The sequence below is a fragment of the Elaeis guineensis genome, chromosome 4, assembly GCF_000442705.2.
Source record: "Elaeis guineensis isolate ETL-2024a chromosome 4, EG11, whole genome shotgun sequence".
Classification (NCBI taxonomy): Eukaryota; Viridiplantae; Streptophyta; class Magnoliopsida; order Arecales; family Arecaceae; genus Elaeis; species Elaeis guineensis.
Window position 1 is genome coordinate 6,934,548 of NC_025996.2, and position 17,723 is coordinate 6,952,270.

The 17,723-nt window shown below is 38.5% G+C and overlaps 2 protein-coding genes across 8 annotated transcripts in view; one reads left to right on the top strand and one right to left on the bottom strand.

Moving 5' to 3' along the window:
* Nucleotides 1-888: 888 nt before the first annotated feature.
* Nucleotides 889-17,723, bottom strand: part of LOC105044238 (subtilisin-like protease SBT3.9) — a 22,506-nt gene continuing 5,671 nt past the window's right edge. For 2 of the 7 annotated variants that reach the window (XM_073255426.1, XM_029264361.2), the window contains 3 exons: nt 2,158-2,281; nt 1,677-1,848; nt 889-1,588 (listed from right to left, as the gene is read on the bottom strand). In XM_073255426.1, coding sequence (XP_073111527.1) covers nt 1,044-1,588; nt 1,677-1,848; nt 2,158-2,281 — 841 coding nt within the window. In that variant the 3' untranslated portion in view covers nt 889-1,043. Of the gene's footprint in view, nt 1,589-1,676; nt 1,849-1,894; nt 1,981-2,157; nt 2,282-2,373; nt 2,641-2,744; nt 2,810-2,906; nt 3,521-3,603; nt 3,770-3,881; nt 3,980-4,557; nt 4,650-4,727; nt 4,861-17,723 lie in introns of those variants that run through there. The other 5 variants (XM_073255427.1, XM_073255428.1, XM_073255429.1 and 2 more) reach the window with 4 other exon arrangements.
* Nucleotides 13,474-14,545, top strand: LOC140856864 (uncharacterized). The gene is made up of 4 exons (XM_073255064.1): nt 13,474-13,657; nt 13,760-13,852; nt 14,013-14,114; nt 14,208-14,545. The coding sequence occupies exons 1-4, from the start codon at nt 13,493-13,495 to the stop codon at nt 14,454-14,456; spliced, it is 609 nt and encodes a 202-aa protein (XP_073111165.1). The 5' UTR covers nt 13,474-13,492; the 3' UTR covers nt 14,457-14,545.

Consider the following 17,723-nt stretch of genomic DNA (forward strand, 5'->3'; position numbering starts at 1 on the left):
CTATACGAGATTGGACATGATTCTGATAACTATAATGCTCCCTCTCAAGTTGGTGTGCATAGATCTGTAACACCCAACTAATGTAGCAGATTAAAAGAATTGATTATGGCCCAAAGCATGATAAAAATGTCGGTACATTGGCCGTCACTTTGAAGAAACTTGATATGGATTGTACCAACTTATAGTTTTTTTGGACGGCATGGCAATCATTTTAACGTATTTTGTCCGCTCAAAGAATATAAGGTCGGCAGCAATATGAAGTGTTGCTTGATTATTGCAATAGAGAGACATAGGTTGAGGGTGGTGAATAACCAAGCTAGAGAGTGGAGTTTTGAACCATGTTAATTCACAAGTAGTAGAGGCCCTTGATCGATATTCAGCTTCAACAATGGAGCAAGAGCACTTTGTTTCTTTGTGCACCACAAGATGGGGCTATCACCAAGAAAACTGCAATAATCTGATGGAACGGCAAGTATTGGAACAACTCACCCAATCAACATCACAATAGGCACTAAGATGAAATTGTTCGAAGTAAGTGGAAGAGAATTTCTATCCTCTTATTTAAGGGAACAGATGGATTTGCTGGTCCTCTCTCTCCTTTCTTTTCTTGGTATGACTTGTTTCAGGTAAGGATTTACAATTTTAGATATGTTCGAAGCCTTGTACATGTAATCTCTCTAGTTCCAGTTGTTTCCAGTTTAATACAGAAGCCTGGGGATTTTATTGGCCTCACACACTTCGTCAGAATTTTGTATCATATTTAAGGTTCTAATTATTTGATTATTGTTTTCCCAATTTGGTTTGCAGTCACAACTGGTACAGACTTACTAGCATGGCATTTATTAAGGATAAATGAAGATAAAATGCATCGAGATTGTATCAAGCTCATTGAACATCAATTACTAGCATGGCATTTATTTTATTTGTCATGCAAAATACATAATCATAGTTCGTAGAGCATAAATTTCTGGCATGACATTTACTGCTATTAACGTACCTAGAAGGCAAGTGGGACCTGCAGTACAGAAGCTTCGAGAATGATTTTATGCAGTATCTGCATAGAAATCCTCAATTATTACTCGAACTGCTATGGGAATCCTCACTGAGTGGGTTCCTCCATCATTCCAAGTTAAGCTTCCAAAAGTATAGTCCCCCTGTTTCTTGTAAGTCGACGTGAAAGTCACCTTAAAAGTTCGCATCTTTGTAGTTGCATCAAAAATAAGGGAAGAAGGTTCCACAACCATCTTAACACCTGGGGGAGATTCAATGATTGCCTTGTAGCGTGCATAAACTTGAGCAACATTTGTAACTGTTCTCCATGTCGTCAGAGATGTCCTGAGATTAGGAATGGCGATGGAGGGAAGATTTATATGATATAAAGGTATTCTTTTTGCATTGCAATATTCCGTTCGACTAAGACTACTATCGAAGAATTTAACATAATCTTTTGGATTGAAGTCATAGATAAGCCCGGGATCAGCAGCTCTGTTTGGGTTAATGTGTCCTCCGCCAAAGTCAAAAGGGTCGGCTGCTTTTCTCAGCACTCCCTCCGCCGTTATCGGTGTGCCGTATTCATTAGTCACCGATGCTTCAAGTAGAGACGGGTGTTAACAAAGTTGTACTTCATACGAGAAAAGATTAAACAAAGAAAGGTTGTTGTGGATGCAATTCTGTACCAGTTGTGACGAGAGCTGATTTTATAGCTGCAGGAGACCAATTCGGATGTAGAGATTTAAGCAATGCTACTACTCCAGAAACATGTGGGCATGCCATGGAGGTACCTGAGTCGAATTTGTATTGGTACCCCATTGCTGCTAGAACGTTGACTCCTGGGGCAGCAATATCGGGCTGTCCAAATTTCCCATGGTAATTTTTTTATGAGAATGTCCAAATGTAAATTGTAAAAATGCTTAATTTGATCACTTTTCCGCAACAAATTCTTGACTATAGAATCAAAGTTTGTCAACATTGGCTTGATCCCTGAACATTGTTGTGGTGAAACATTTACCTAGTTTCAGGTTTCCTTGATGAATCATTGGATAAAAATGCCGCCTAAATATACTTGCATTTGAAAACTTCAAGCAAACCACCATCAATGTTGCCAATTGACATAGGTCAGTATTATAGGCAATACTTGGGTTTCGTGGAGTCAAATACCTTGAGAACTTCAGGAAATGTTGTACTGGGCCCTCTGGATGAGAAAGCCGCTATTTTTGGCGCAACAACATTCCCTATGGTGGATTGAGTTGGAGCAATCTTCACCGACGGGGTCATATTTTTCCTATCCGGCAAATCAATTGATGGTGCAAAAGGTCAGTTTCCCATTTTGATGTTCAGATAGTTTCTCGTGAAATGCTAAGAGGAAATACGCACCTTCTAGCTTGGTCTATATATTCGTACATCCGGAATGCCATTTCGTAGTCTACAGCTGCGGCCGGGAATCCTTCAAAACTTGCGAAAGCATCTAGCGCATTGATGGTATGCATGCCGAGAATAATACCCTTGCCCCTACCTTCCTTCACGTCCCCAATTGCATCGTCTATACTCGACGGCGACATGAAAGTGGTCAATGATTTAGGATCAAAGCACAGCACAATCTTCCCGGCGACACCAACAGCATTTATCGCACGAGCAGTACAGCTGCAAATTAATACATATATATACCCCCTACTCAGTTTCGAGATAAATAAATAAACAAATAATATGTCAATGCGGAGGACTGGATAAGTCCTTCTTAATTTTACCCTGAACCCCAAACCAGTTCTCTAAAATTGTCATCTTTCTTGGCTCCACGGTACCTGGATTGGCCCTGCCAAGATACGCAGACAAATGATTTTAATTATTTTTTTTTAGGTGCATTAAGAAATATTACGCTCACGGCAATGGGGCTGCAGTTGTCGTCTTACCACCAATTTCTGATTATTTCCGAGGGTGATGACCGTAGGGAAAGAGCGGTCGATCGTGCTTGCAGCGACTGTTATGACCCATGGAGATGGGTGGTCCACGGTCTGGAAGTAGGGGCCGTCGTTTCCGCCGGAAAAAACAACAGTTATCCCGTTGGCGACGGCATGCAAACTTTCAGGCGTCTCAAAAGATCCACCAACCGACAAAGAAAGGACGTTAACACCATCATGGATGGCATCATCCATCGCCGCGAGGACGGCGGCAACGCTACAGCTCGGTGGAGTGCCCCAGCATGCCTTGTAAATTGCCAGCCGAGCACGAGGAGCTCCTCCTCGCGCTGCCTCAGCTGCCAGGCCGTGGAAGCTCACGTTCTCTACAAGTATACCAGCTGCGGTGGAGGCAGTATGTGTTCCATGGCCGTCTAGATCCCGTGGAGACATATATTCTCCTTTGAGCTGCTCCGCATCGGCCCCCTCGTTATACCATCGGGCTCCGATTAACTTTTTGTTGCAGTGCTTGGCATCAAATAGCTGTCCCACCTCACACTTGCCTTTCCATCTGGATGGCACTGGACCAAAACCGTGGTCATTGAAGCTTTTTGATTCTGGCCATATACCTGAAAGAAAGAAAGAAAGAAAGAAAGAGCTTATGTTAGTGGAATTGTCGTCAGAGAATAGGTAAATCTGGAAGAGGCCTGACCGACCAGAATCGATGACTCCAATAATGACATTTTCGCCGTAATTAGCCTTATGAAGTAATCCTGTGGCTGTAGGATGGTAGTAATTTAGGCCTAGAAAATCCCAGCTTCTAGTTGTGTGGACACGATGCTTTCGGTTTGGCATTACACTGAGTACTCCAGGAAAATCTACATGAATCAAAATTTATTAACAGCTTCCCTGGTAACATTTTAACTTAAAAATTTTATTCACACACACACCCGGATTTCTGCTCAAGGACAGGTATAGAGCATACAAAACCTGAGATTTTATTTGCTTGAGACTTTGTCAGCCAAGCTGCGAAGCCTGAAAATCCATGCTTATAACTGTAGACAATTGAATTTAGAGCTTTCTCCTTGCTGAAGCACCAAAAATGGATTAAATCGGTAAATTTTTAATTCAAAGGTTTCCGATGAAAGAAAGGGAAATAACATTGAAATTGGGATAGCACATATAGGTGGTGGAAATGAGAAGAGCAAGCTAGGCCAGGCTCAAACCCAGGATATATTACAACCAAACCAAGTTGGCACCAGCTCGTTTAATTTCGAGCTCAACTCAGGCTGCTCATGAACGGCTGATCCAAAGAATTTATGGGGAGCACCTGAAGTCCTCCAAGGTGTTCTTATATATATTTTGGATTAATTCTAAAGAACAGTCTTAATCTTACTGCCGATTGAGACACAGTTTTTCCCAAGTAAAAAATCCAATTAAATAAAAATAAAATAATTCATTTATCCATTATAATTATTTTATTCATGCACTTATTAATTTTACGTTATGTTATCTTTCAGTTGATCAAACTAAATATGAATGAACTATGTAAAACCCGTTCTTGGCTCGCTTACTAATGAGTGAACCTTTATCTAACCAAATTACGTGAGCTGCACATGATGAACCATTAGGTTATTCGACAGCACTAAGAAAGGGGCTAACTTGCCTTCCAAGAAGTGAGGTGAGCATGTCATGGTGGGATGCAGTGACCAAGTTCGGATCTTCGTGTTGCTTCTCTCCCATGTACACTATGTACAGCTGAAATCCAAAAGAAGGCAGCATTAGAGAATAAATTCTCTAAAATTCGTCTTTAGAAACAGGAATGCAAGCATTAACCTTTCTTGATTCTTCTGCTCCAAACGACATCGTTTGGAAGCAAGGCAGAATAAAGAATACAACGAGGAGCAGCGCGGAATGTAGAAGCTGGGATCCCATCTTTGGCTATGCAGTATATTGGGTCACCCTGAAATCCTATTTATACTCAAATGTCAACCGGCGGCTGAAAGATAAACAATTATTTTTGGTTCATTCACACTGATAAGAAGTGGTACAATGAAGATGATATGGTGACTAGTCTCATCAACGCTCATCCACCACCTGAGTTGTTGTCTATACTTAGTGGACTACTGGACCAGTTCCATTGTTCTCTACCGTACGGTCCAATAACAACTAGTTTCAGAGGCCACGAAAAAAAGAAAAAATCTGTCTTTTTTTTTTTGGTAGAAACCTCACCTAGAATATTCAAAAGAATATCCTGGTATAAGGTGCTTGCCCAGGAAAAAATTGTACTTCTAAGTCTTCTGTGTCTTTGTGTCCTAGCATTTTTTTTTTTTTTTTTGGAAGTTACCATGCATCCCCTACTTCCTTAAGATTGATTTTGATGATAGTGCACATGAGAGAGGTGCTTTTAGTGGAGCAAGATTTATGATCAGAATCTTTGATACAATATTTTCAATGACGGAATTGCATGTTACTTGAAAATGGTTAATCTACATGATACATATCTTGAGAGCTTCATGGATTTATTTAAAGCAGACTTTATGATATATTATTAGGTGGTTTTTAGACTCACTATCTACTAAGGCCAGATCTTATATCCTTCTATAGAATTGCCCGTGGATGATGCATACATTACTTTCTTTTGAAGCTTCATATATCCACGGAAAAGTTAATAATATAGCTGACTAGATAGCATCTTATATGGCCAACCATACTAGAGCTATATCATGAAATTCTACAGTTGGTCTTCTGATTCAATTTATGAATATTCATTACCTGACTTTTAAGGATATATATATATATATATATATATATATATATATATATATATATATATATATATATATATATATATATATATATATATATATATATATATATATATACAATCGAATCATTTAACTTATTTTCAGTTTATCAAAAAAAACGAAGAAGAAGAAAACATATATACATCATTTTTAAGAACCAGGATCCTCCATAGAGTTCTCTATCATTCTAAGTGGCAGCTATCACTACAAGAAAACAGTGAAATACCGACTGTTTTTTGCCGATGCTTTTGAGAAGCGTCGGCAGGTTGCGCTGACCTGCCGACGCTTTTAAAAAGCGTCGATTGTTAACGACGCTTAAAAGCGTCGTAAAGTTTGAGCACTGTCAACGCCGACGCTTTTAGCAAAAGCGTCGTGAAATAAAAATAATACCGACGCTTTTTTACGTCATTATTTAACGATGCTAAAAAGCGTCGTTAGGTTCCTTTATACCCCCGCGCCTGCCCTAATCTATCTACCGCCGATCAGTACTTTTTTCCACCCGTTCCTCTCCGCCGACCCCGGCCCATCTCCGCCGCCGGCACCGCACCTGCCGTCCACGCGCACCCGCCGTCCACGCCTCACGGCCACCGTCCGCCGCTCGATCCCCTCTGCTGCCACATCTGTCGACGCCCACCCGCGCGGTCCAAGCCATCTTCCCCTCCCCACCGGCCCTCCTCTCCTCTCCCCTCCCGGCGGCCATCTTCGCAGCGCCGTCCACGCCGCACCGGCCGTCCTCCCCTCCCGTGGTCAGGTGAGATCTCTTCCTCCTCCATCATCTCCGCCCCCGAATTCATGCCACCTCGTTGATTTGGCTCGTCTCAAATGCCGACCGCATTCATTTGATTAAGAAAGGGGAGGGAATCGCAAGGTTGGGGGGAGGGGGAGGGAGGGATCGAGAGTGGGAGAAGCTGCAGGTGTCGGGATGGGGGGCGTGAAGAAACCGTCAACAAAGAGAGAGAGATGGGGGGCCGAGGCGGGGTGAAGGGGGCTGCGGTGGGGCGGCGCAGAAGTCGGGGGGCCAGGGTGCAGGCAGTCGGGGGCCGGGGTGCAGGTGTCGGGGCAGGGGGGAGCACTGGTGGGGTTGGGGGCCGGGGTGCAGGCATTGAGGTGGAGCCGTCGAAGGGGGGTTGGGCGCGGAGAAGATGAAATATTTTTTTTTTTTTTTATGGGTGGGGGGCACATAGCAGACGATGATGGCATGACCATAATTTTTTCCATGGCCCGGCCAACTATAGAAATTTTATCCCATTAGTTATGTACTTGGAAGGTCTTAGACATTTAAGCTACTTCCTGTCTAATCTTTTTATGTGAGAGCCTTTTATGTGAAGTCATATATAGTTACAAATGGTATTAGAGCCAGTTAGACCCACAATCCTTATATTATTAGAGAATACTACAACACGGGTCTTCTTGGGGCTCTCTATGAGATCATCATAGTGTTCATAATTATATTTGAAATTGATCTCTAATTAGCTTGGCTAGGACATGAGAGCTTAAATTAGGAGAATTTGAGAAACCATGCAAGTATGTATTTAGTCCTCTATTAGTTATACATGGGATCAAAAAAAACTTAAATGATACATTCTAATCCCCCTTTTTGATTAAAATTCTATGACATCACTATTTTTTTTTTGTATGAAAATTTATATTTAGTCCCATATTGACTGTGCATGGAGAAGCTTTGGGCATTTAAGCATGGCTGCATGGCCAAGGAACTCAATATTACCTTTTCTTCAGCTGTCTTGGCCAGCGACCCAAGTCATTGCATATGTAGCACATTAATTGTCATCAAATATTATAAGAACTAAAAAAGCCTGAGGTTGAATAAACGTTTTATTGGTCAGTAATTAGGTTACTTTTACTGGGAGAGGAAAAGGATAATCATAGGCAGTGTATAAATATTATTATAAATAAAATATAATATTAGTTGATGAATTTAAGTGACATGAGGGACAAAAGAATTACCTGCGGAGGTAATCCAATCTGAAGAAGCATAGGGTTAATGACCAATCCTCCTCCAATGCCAAAGATGCCACTGAAAACCCCGTTAAGAGTGCGGTGGGTGGAAAAACAAATATGGGTAAGGCTTCAATCCCCGCCTCCGCTACAGCGCCCTACACGATCAAACTGTTAATTCATGCGTCAACAAAGAAGTGTTATATTTATTTAAATTCCACTTCAAATGCTTGTCGCAAACAGCAGATTTTTAAATTTAAAAATAATTTAGCATTGAAGTAGATTTTTAAATTTCTCAGATGACACTGGCAAGTTTAATTGTGCTTTATAAATTCTATTTTGCACATTATTAGTTTTTATCTTTACATAACTCTGTACATGTACTTAATTTTTTTCAAAATAAAAATATATATGCAAATAACAAATAAAAATATAAGTGAACAATATTACACTTATAAATTGTTAGATAAATGGTAGGCAATCACTGCAAACAAATATTTTAGCAAACTTTTGATTATTTTTCATATAATTTGGTTAACATAATTTCTCTCTATCCATTATTTCTTGCTTCCGGCCTACTCATGTATTTTCCTCCTAGATCCATTTTCTACTTGGTGATTGATTGATTGATTGCTTGCTTATCTGACATGTGGTGCTCATTATGTGGCTGGACCCTGATAACGTGTGGCCTACGTTATCCTTATCTTCGTGACTGATGAAGACTAAGTATCTGGATTAAGCTGGGCCAAGTTTCTTTCTCCATTACTCCCCAAGTTAGTATCAGGTATTAAATCAAGTTAATTATGAATTAATTTTAAAAAAAAATTGTATTGCATAGAAACATAGACCCATCATTTTATTAATGTACATATTCTATTGTATCCGTACATTTATTTATTTTTGTACGGATAAAAGAATTATGTACATTGATCAATTGATTGTCCAGTATGGACAGTTTGGAAAATGTGAGTAATTCTATAGGTCATTACCATAATCAAATGGTATGCTGAGGGTTCGGAAAAAATTTCGGATGGTATTTTCCTTTTGTTCTTCCTATACGGAAGAACTAAGGGGAAATGCTGCCGAAATTTTTTTTGGCTCTTGTTGCATATCATTTGATTTCTGTAATTGACCTATAGAATTAATGCATTTTCTGAATGGGATAGGACCTTCTTTACCTATTAGTTGATGATAGCAAGCATTTACTATGTAAACTTTATCTAGCTGTTATTTTTTTGGATTTTATGAAATGACTGATATTTTTTACTCATTGCATTAATATAGATTGTATAATTTTTTTTATTTTTAGATAAATTGCAAGTTCGGTCATTTTTATCCTACAATGGACAAAAGTTGGATAAATAAACCAAGGAATAGTAAAGAATATTTAGATGGAGTTCATGACTTCATTAAATTTGGTATGGAGAAAAGTAGTTTGAATGGAAAGATTTTATGTCCCTGTCAGAAATGTGTAAATAGTTCTTCTTTAGATCCACAAAATGTTGAAGAACATTTGGTATGGAATGGTTTTTTAAGAGGTTATACCGACTGGATTTTTCATGGAGAATCTATGTTGCCATCATCATGTAACCAACCCCTGACTCATTTTGGATCCACTAGCCTAGAAGATAATTCTGCAAGAGATGATGATATAAGGGGTTTGATCACAGATGCTTTTGGATTTGATGTTCAAAATTTAGGAGAATCCAGTAGTATACAAGAAACAGTTGGGATGTTTGATGGATGTACGCATACGGAACATATGCATGTTGAGGAGCCCATACATACATCTAATGATGAGACAGCTCGTTATCACACCTTAATGAAAGATGCAGACGAAGAATTATATCTGGGTTGTACAAAATTTTCTAAGATTTCATTTCTTGTACATTTATTTCATATAAAATATTTGAATGGATGGTCTGGAAAGAGTTTTACCATGCTGCTCAAGTTATTAAAGGATGCATTTCCAAAAAGCACTCGTTTATCACCATCGTATTATGAAGCCAAGAAAGTAGTAAAGGAATTGGATCTTGGATATGAAAAGATTCATAGTTGTCCGAAAGATTGTATGTTATATCGGGGTGAAAACGCTAATCAAGAGTCATGCAATGTATGTGGATCTTCAAGATGGATAACACAAAAAGAAGATCGAGATGATGTACTGAATGAATTGGATGCAACGCAGAGTAAAAATAAACCGGCCAAGGTATTGCGTTACTTTCCTCTTATACCTAGATTGAAAAGGATTTATGCATCATCAAAAACAGCTTCATCAATGAGATGGCATCATGAAGGACGTACAAAGGATGGAATGTTGAGACATCCAGCAGATAGTCTTCAATGGAAAGTATTTGATGATAGGCATCCTGATTTTGCCTCTGATGTTCGCAGTGTTAGGTTTGGCTTAGCTTCTGATGGCTTCAATCCATTTCGGACCCTGAGTTCTACCTACAGCACTTGGCCAGTCATTTTGATACCTTACAATTTGCCACCGTGGATGTGCATGAAACAATCATCACTTATCTTGTCAATGGTTATTCTAGGAGATAAGGGTCCAGGCAATGATATTGATATTTTTCTACAGCCTTTGATAGAGGAATTGAAACAGTTGTGGGAGGGTATTGATGCATTTGATGCTTCCAACGGCCAAACATTTAAACTACGGGCAGCTTTGTTATGGACTATTAATGATTTTCCAGCATATGCCAATTTATCTGGCTGGAGTACAAAGGGACGGGTCGCATGTCCTTGTTGTGGAGATTCAACACATTCAATTTGGTTAAAACATGGAGGTAAATTTTGTTACATGGGACATCGTCGATGGTTGGAAGCAAATCATCCGTTTCGATTTCAGAAAGATTTGTTTGATGGTACTATAGAATTGGGATGTGCCCCTATTCCACCTTCTGGAACTGATGTTCATAGACAAATGGATGGCATCAATTACAGCTACGGTAAGCACTCAAAGTCCTCTAAAAAAAGAGGAAGGGATGATGTTGAAAGCTCAGTGCACGAAGGGTTACCAGAGGAAGTCAGTATCAGTACTATAGATGCAGAGGTGTTTCAAGATCCAGACAATTATTTCGAGGATGAAAATGAGGAAGACACACAGATAGCATCTACACAACAGCCAAGTAAATATTTATGGAAAAAATGAAGTATCTTTTTTGACTTACCTTATTGGAAACATAATCTTATTCGGCACAATCTTGATGTCATGCATATAGAGAAGAATGTTTGCGATAATTTACTTGGAACATTTTTAAACCTTGATGGAAAGAGCAAAGATAACATGAAGGCACGTCTTGATTTAAAAGAAATGGGTATCCGACAGGAACTTCATCCTAAAATGCTTGCTAATGATAGAATTTATGTGCCTCTTGCATGTTACACAATGTCTGCTCGAGAAAAAGATAATTTTTTGGGAGTTTTGAAAAGTATCAAAGTACCCGATGGATATGCATCAAATATTTCACGATGTGTGCATCTAAAGGATCGAAAACTTTCAAATCTTAAAAGTCATGATGGTCACATATTGATGCAAGATATTTTTCCAATAGCTTTAAGATCGTCATTGCCGAAACAAGTTGTTACAATTGTACTTCGATTATCGTCATTCTTTAAGGCATTATGTTCTAAAGTTATTGATCCTCGAGAACTTGATCAGTTAGAATCTGATATTGCAATTACACTTTGCCAGATGGAAAAGATTTTTCCTCCTGGATTTTTCACTATTATGGTACATCTGCTCATTCACCTAGCTTCAGAAGTTAAAGTTGGTGGACCGGTACATTATAGATGGATGTATCCTATTGAGAGGTATTATTACAAACCTTAAATCTTTTGATAATTTTATTAGAAACAACAGCATACTGATATTTTAATAAATATTTAATTCTTGAAGGTATCTTGTGCGTCTTAAAGATTATGTGCGAAATAGAGCCTATCCCGAAGGCTCGATTGCTGAAGCATATATTGCGGATGAATGTTTGACATTTTGTTCAAGATATCTTCAAGGTGTAGAGACTATTTTTAGTCGACCTCAACGGCATAATAATTTTGTGGAGAATGCAGAACTGTATAAGTTCTTAACTGCTGGAAAATTCTTGGGAAGAGCTGAAAATATTGTACTTGATCAAAAATCCTTAGCACAAGCACATCGTTATGTGTTACTTCATAGTGACATAATATCTGACCATCGCAGGTTAGTATATTTAAGGAATGACATCAAAATTTAAATTTTATATTAGATATAATGTTCTAAATAATATATTTATATTTCATGCAGTGAATTTTTAATTTATCAGAGATGAGCCAATCATAACATTCGTCCTAATGCAAGGATTGAACAGCGATGGTTGGTCGAGTTATTCCCTATGTGACTTTCAAATCAGGTATGATTTATATTTAATTATGGGATATATTAATTTTTGATACATATTTAATATTTCTTAACTCAACTGCACTTCGTCATATCATTTTTTGTTAGGTATCAAAGATGATGGAGATAAATAATTCAGATGAACTAATAGCTCTTGCTCGAGGACCTAACAAGATTGTGAATAGATATAACGGTTTCATAATTAATGGCTTTAAATTTCATACTAGAGAATGGGAGAAATTTAGAAAAATATAGAATAGCGGTGTTATGGTGGAAGCGGATGGAAAATCCTATTATGGTGCACTTAAAGATATCTATGAGTTGGATTATTATGAAAAATTTAAAGTAGTACTGTTTAGATGTGATTGGATAGACATAAACTCACCAAGGGGTTTGAAACAAGATGTAAATGGATTTACACTTGTAAATTTTTCAAGGTTGATACACACTGGTGTGTTATTGAAGGATGACCCATTCATTTTTTCATCTCAAGCTCGTCAAGTATTTTATGTACAAGACGTAAAAGATAAAGATTGATTTACTGTCATCAAAACAAAACCTAAAGACTTATATGATATGGGAAACCAAGTGGAGGATGATGACGATAACACTTATACACAATGTATGCCCTACAATTTTGTGCCAGCTGATGATTTAAATGCTACGACGACGTTGGTTAGAACAGAATTCGAAGAAAACACTACTGCTTGATTGTTACTGGTAATAATTATTTATGATGTATATATTTTGCATTAATTATTGTGTTATTTTACTCCATATATTAACTGATTCTACCTTTTATTTATATAAATGCTAGGTGACATCATGCGTCGCAGGGGACGATATGCTGGTGTGCAGTTCCAGTTTTCACAGACAGAGGCCGGTACGTCTTCTTCAGCACAGCAGCCTGAGGCCAGTTCAGCTGCACAGCATTCTGAGCCCTGTCCTTCATCATCAGCACAGCACGATCCTCCTATTCATCAGCCAGATGATGAGATACACGTGCAGGGTATATATTATCTTTCATGTAATTTTTTTTTATTTTATTTTATGTATATTTATGATATAGTTATTTTTACGTATTTTTTACAGACGGATCCGGGAGAGTACGCCCCAGATGCGGACCCACAATAGTACGAGATGTGTGGCAGATGCGTGAGGGCGAGAGGATTATTGTGGAGTGCAATCAGCTAGGTCAGCCAATTAAGAAAGCTGCCTGCTTATTGACTTCATTTTTGGGGACTGTTGCTCGGAGGCCTCAGCTATGTCCGTTGGGCTATGCAAAATGAAATGACATGCTTCCAACGTACAAAGTTGAGCTCCTCCGAGTTATAGAGGTAATGAATTGATGTTCATACTGTATATTAATTGTTAATCATTTATATAATTTATTTTATTTAACTTTTTTTTTATAAAGCAAGTTTGTTCTCCCTCCATCCACTCATGATTTTGTAATGAAGTCTCTCAACCGCAAATGGAAAGAATATAGAGCACAATTGAAGAAGGACTATATGAGACAGCGTATGACAGAGGAGGAGGTTGCTAGGAATTGTCCTCCTGATGTACCCCCTCATCAGTGGATGGAGTTGGTTCATTATTGGTTCTCCGAGAGGGCACAGGTATATTATCTGTTTATTATCTTTTTTTCCTAAATATTTTATAAAAATATTGATTTTTATTATACATTATATATATAACAAGTTCTTTACTTTATTTTACAGACTTATTCTGCTATTGGTAGAGCTGCACGAGCAGCTCAGTCTGTTCCTCATACATCGGGGTCGAAGAGTTATGCACGACTCCGACAGGAGTTTGTATGTTCCTTAAACTTTCATAATTAACTTTTAATTTTTATGTTGAAATATTTATATAACTAATATCATTATGTATCGTGGACCATGTCTGTATCATTATACTCATATATTTTTTTTAATTATTATAACTGTTTGCTTAAAATTGAAATTATTTGTGTAGGAGGATGAGCATGGGAGGGAACCCGGACAAGTGGAGTTTTACCGGATGACTCATACTCATCAGGATGGTACTTTTGTTCGAGATGAGTCGAGAGATTTATATGTACGATATTATTAATATTATATTTTTTGTAATGATTTAAATTTAATTTTGTTAGCTATTAATGTATAACTCTTGTTTTCAAAAAAAATACAGGAGAGGGCTACATCTCTCATTGCGGAGCGTGACGACGAGTCCGCAGCATCTACGCAGCAGAGCCGTATCGAGGCCGAGGTGTTCACAGAGTTGATGGGACCAGAGCGCTACGGCCGAGTGAGGGGTTATGGAGTAGGAGTCACCCCCACTCAGTTATCTGAGGTTAGTAGATATACACAGCATGCTGCAGCAGATGCTCAGGATTCACGCGTTCGCAGACTCGAGACGGAGATACAGGAGATTAGATAGAGTCGTGCCGCTGAGATGGAGGAGATGCGACAGAGCCGTGCCGAGATGCAGGCCATGAGGGGACAGATTGATCGCCTTACATCTTTATTAGAGATGTATGGATCATCTCAGGTAAACACATAATATTAAATATATATTTTTGTATTAATTTAATGATTTATATATTTTTATTTATAGATATGCAAATCATGCTTTTGATATGTTTCTTGTAGGCTCCTGGTACATCAGGCATCCGTCGAGATAGCGGCACGTCACGTGGAGACAACGACGACCATCTGCCTGCAGATTGATATTATTTTATTTTTATTATATTTTTATATTTTTTTATATTACTCTTGATTGTAATGGACGATTAGTACTTTATTTTTATTTATATAAAATATTATCTTTTGGTTTGGTTAAATTTTCTATTTAAGTTTGCTTTTGGTGTGAATGGTGGTGATTGTATAGGTGTGAATGTGGTGATTGTACAGGTTTATGTTCGAATAATTGATATAATTTCGTACAGGAATGTATGTAATTTTTTTTTTTTGTAGATAATATCTGTATTTTTTTTTTCTCTTAAAACCTTTAACGACGCTTATAAGCGTCGTTAAAATTATTTTAACGATGCTTATAAGCGTCGTTAAAGACAAAACAGCCGACGCTTCGAAAAGCGTCTTGGTAGAGTGGATGACACGGAGTCATTAACGACGCTTTAAAGCGCCGTTAAAAATATATTTAACGACGCTTATAAGCATCGTTAAGACAACTTTAACGACGCTTATAAGCGCCGTTAATGTTCAATTTTACGACGCTTTAAAGCGTCGTTAAAAAATAACGACGTTTTTAAAAAGCGTCGGCGCTTTTCCTCTCCACTCTTACATAGGCGACACTTTGCCGACGCTTTTCGAAGCGTCGTAAAACTAAATAGCGATGCTTTAAAGCGTCGTAAAATAACATTAATAGCGTCGTTAATGACTATTTTTTCTGTAGTGTATCTCGGCCCATCCGGAAGATGGATGGCTCTCATTCACCATCTATCTTGAAGATGACATATTATATATTGCACCAATGGTATCTTACCATATTCTAGTAATGAATATATTTTTGAGATAGATGACATGATGATTATCTCCAATAGTACATAATTGTGTAAACATCCGGAGCATATTTTGTAATATGAAGGCGAAGAAGGGACTGACTATATATATTAAAAAAAATAAATTCATGAATCTTTCACTTTTATTTCGTACAGGAGCTTACGTGATGTCTTGAATGTCTAATTCGATTCCCAGTCTCTGGGTACACCAGGAGGCTCAAACAAAACAAAACGATATGAAACGCAAAATAGATGCCTTCATTGCCGCTGCACCAAAGAGACGCTTGACACCTACTCGCTCTACGCGCAGATTGACACCTACTCGATCTACGGTTGACACCCAAGTTCTAGACTATGCATCTTCTTTTTCACTGGAATAAAGTTGTACCCAAAAAATCACTAGAATAAAGAAGAATTCAAGTATAATGAGACAAAAAGTCCTCAACTGGGTGCTTACATTCTTAACTGATTAAAAAAAGAAAAAAAGAAATGCTTACATGGTTACATGCATATGTGCATATTTTCGTTGCTACGTAAGCGCATAGGAAATTTTCCAGAAGCTTGACCTATTCTCTATGTTAACTTGAATTTTTTCACTATAATTTTGCAGATTGTGAGTGCAATTCAGAAGATACTATATGCCATGGATGACGATTCTTCTGCGATGCACAGGGTCAGGCTATGATATTGCAGCAACAAAGTCTACAGTTGCCACTGAATCCCGTCGCCCAGGCACCGGAATGGAAACCAATGGGGGTAAAAAAAATCCTAGAATAAAGCCATGGAGCACGACCAGGAGTGGACCTCGCGAGATAAATCACTACCAAGTTACACCAGTAACTCCAAATCGCAGGAATATCCAGGTAACACACTTGCCCGAGAAAAAGTTACCAAAAATAGTAACCAATAAATCAAGGGAAAAAAAATCCTTAAGTGGACTCCACATAGCACTACCCAAAGGAATATCAGGATACTTGGTCATGAAAAAGTTACAAAAAGAAAAAAAAATTAAAGAAAATCCTTAAATGGCAAACTTGTAATTCTAAGTCTTCGTTGACTCCAAAAGGTGGAATTTGAAACCATGTTTCATGCCCATGACCCTCGGTCTAGTGATATCTGGATCATGAAAATGAATTGGCATGTGTCTTCTCACAACAAAAGGCCATGGAACACATACGGCTCCCATAATGGCTGGTAGTGGAACGCAAGAGCCTTCCACGATTGCGGTCCCAGAGCACCAAAGGAAGATGCCGTGATGGTGATGCTGCCTCGGCACTAACTCTGTATTTGATTGCAATCATGAGAGAAAGGATGGATATCAATCACCTACCATTTGGTTCAAAAGATTATAGAAAAAATAGATAAGAAAGAGAGATTGTCCATCTACTTAAACCCATCATTTTGCATTCTCCTAAATTGAGGAAATATAAGGAATTATATAGATGAAGCGTAGAGGGGTGGTTTTCTATATTGATAATATTATTGTTGGGTTTGATGCCTCGAATTCGACCTTTGTTGGTTGAGGGAAGTCCAAGATTCAAGGATTGATGAAGAAATCACAAAATTGAGCTCAATTGGATTTGAACCGGAGGTGAACCTGCAAATTTGGAGCTAAATCGGCCAAATTGAAGGTGAATCGGTGAAGAATCAATAGAGAACCGGCTTAAAACCCCTTGAATCAGTCCTAAACCACTAAGAACTAGGTTGAATTCGGTTGAATCAGGCTGAACAAGTTCGAATCGGGGCTGAATTGGCCGTTGGACCGGTTACAGCACCCTGAACCGACGTTGGATCCAGAGCTAAGGTGGGTGGCTTCTGGACTGTCCGATCAGCACGATCGGATGGCTGACATTGAGGGCACCTTAGCGCTACTATGAAGATCGATTCTGGTGCGCAGGCTAGTGGAAGATTGAAGCGATCAATTGTGATCTGTGCATCAGATCGGCGACTGGATGGCTAAGAGTGGTTTCGATTTAAATGAGTGTATCTTGATGGTTTCTTATCCATTTTAGGTGTTCTTGAGCTCTATAAAAAGCTTGCGACGAGCTCTATGATGTGGTGGTGGAGTTTATGATGGCTGAAGTATTTTTTTGAGGATTTTGAGATCTTTGTGAGGGATGTGTGCTTCTTGTTGAGAGATTGGTGTTTGTGAGTTGAGAGTATGTTATCTTTTCTTGTATTCGTGG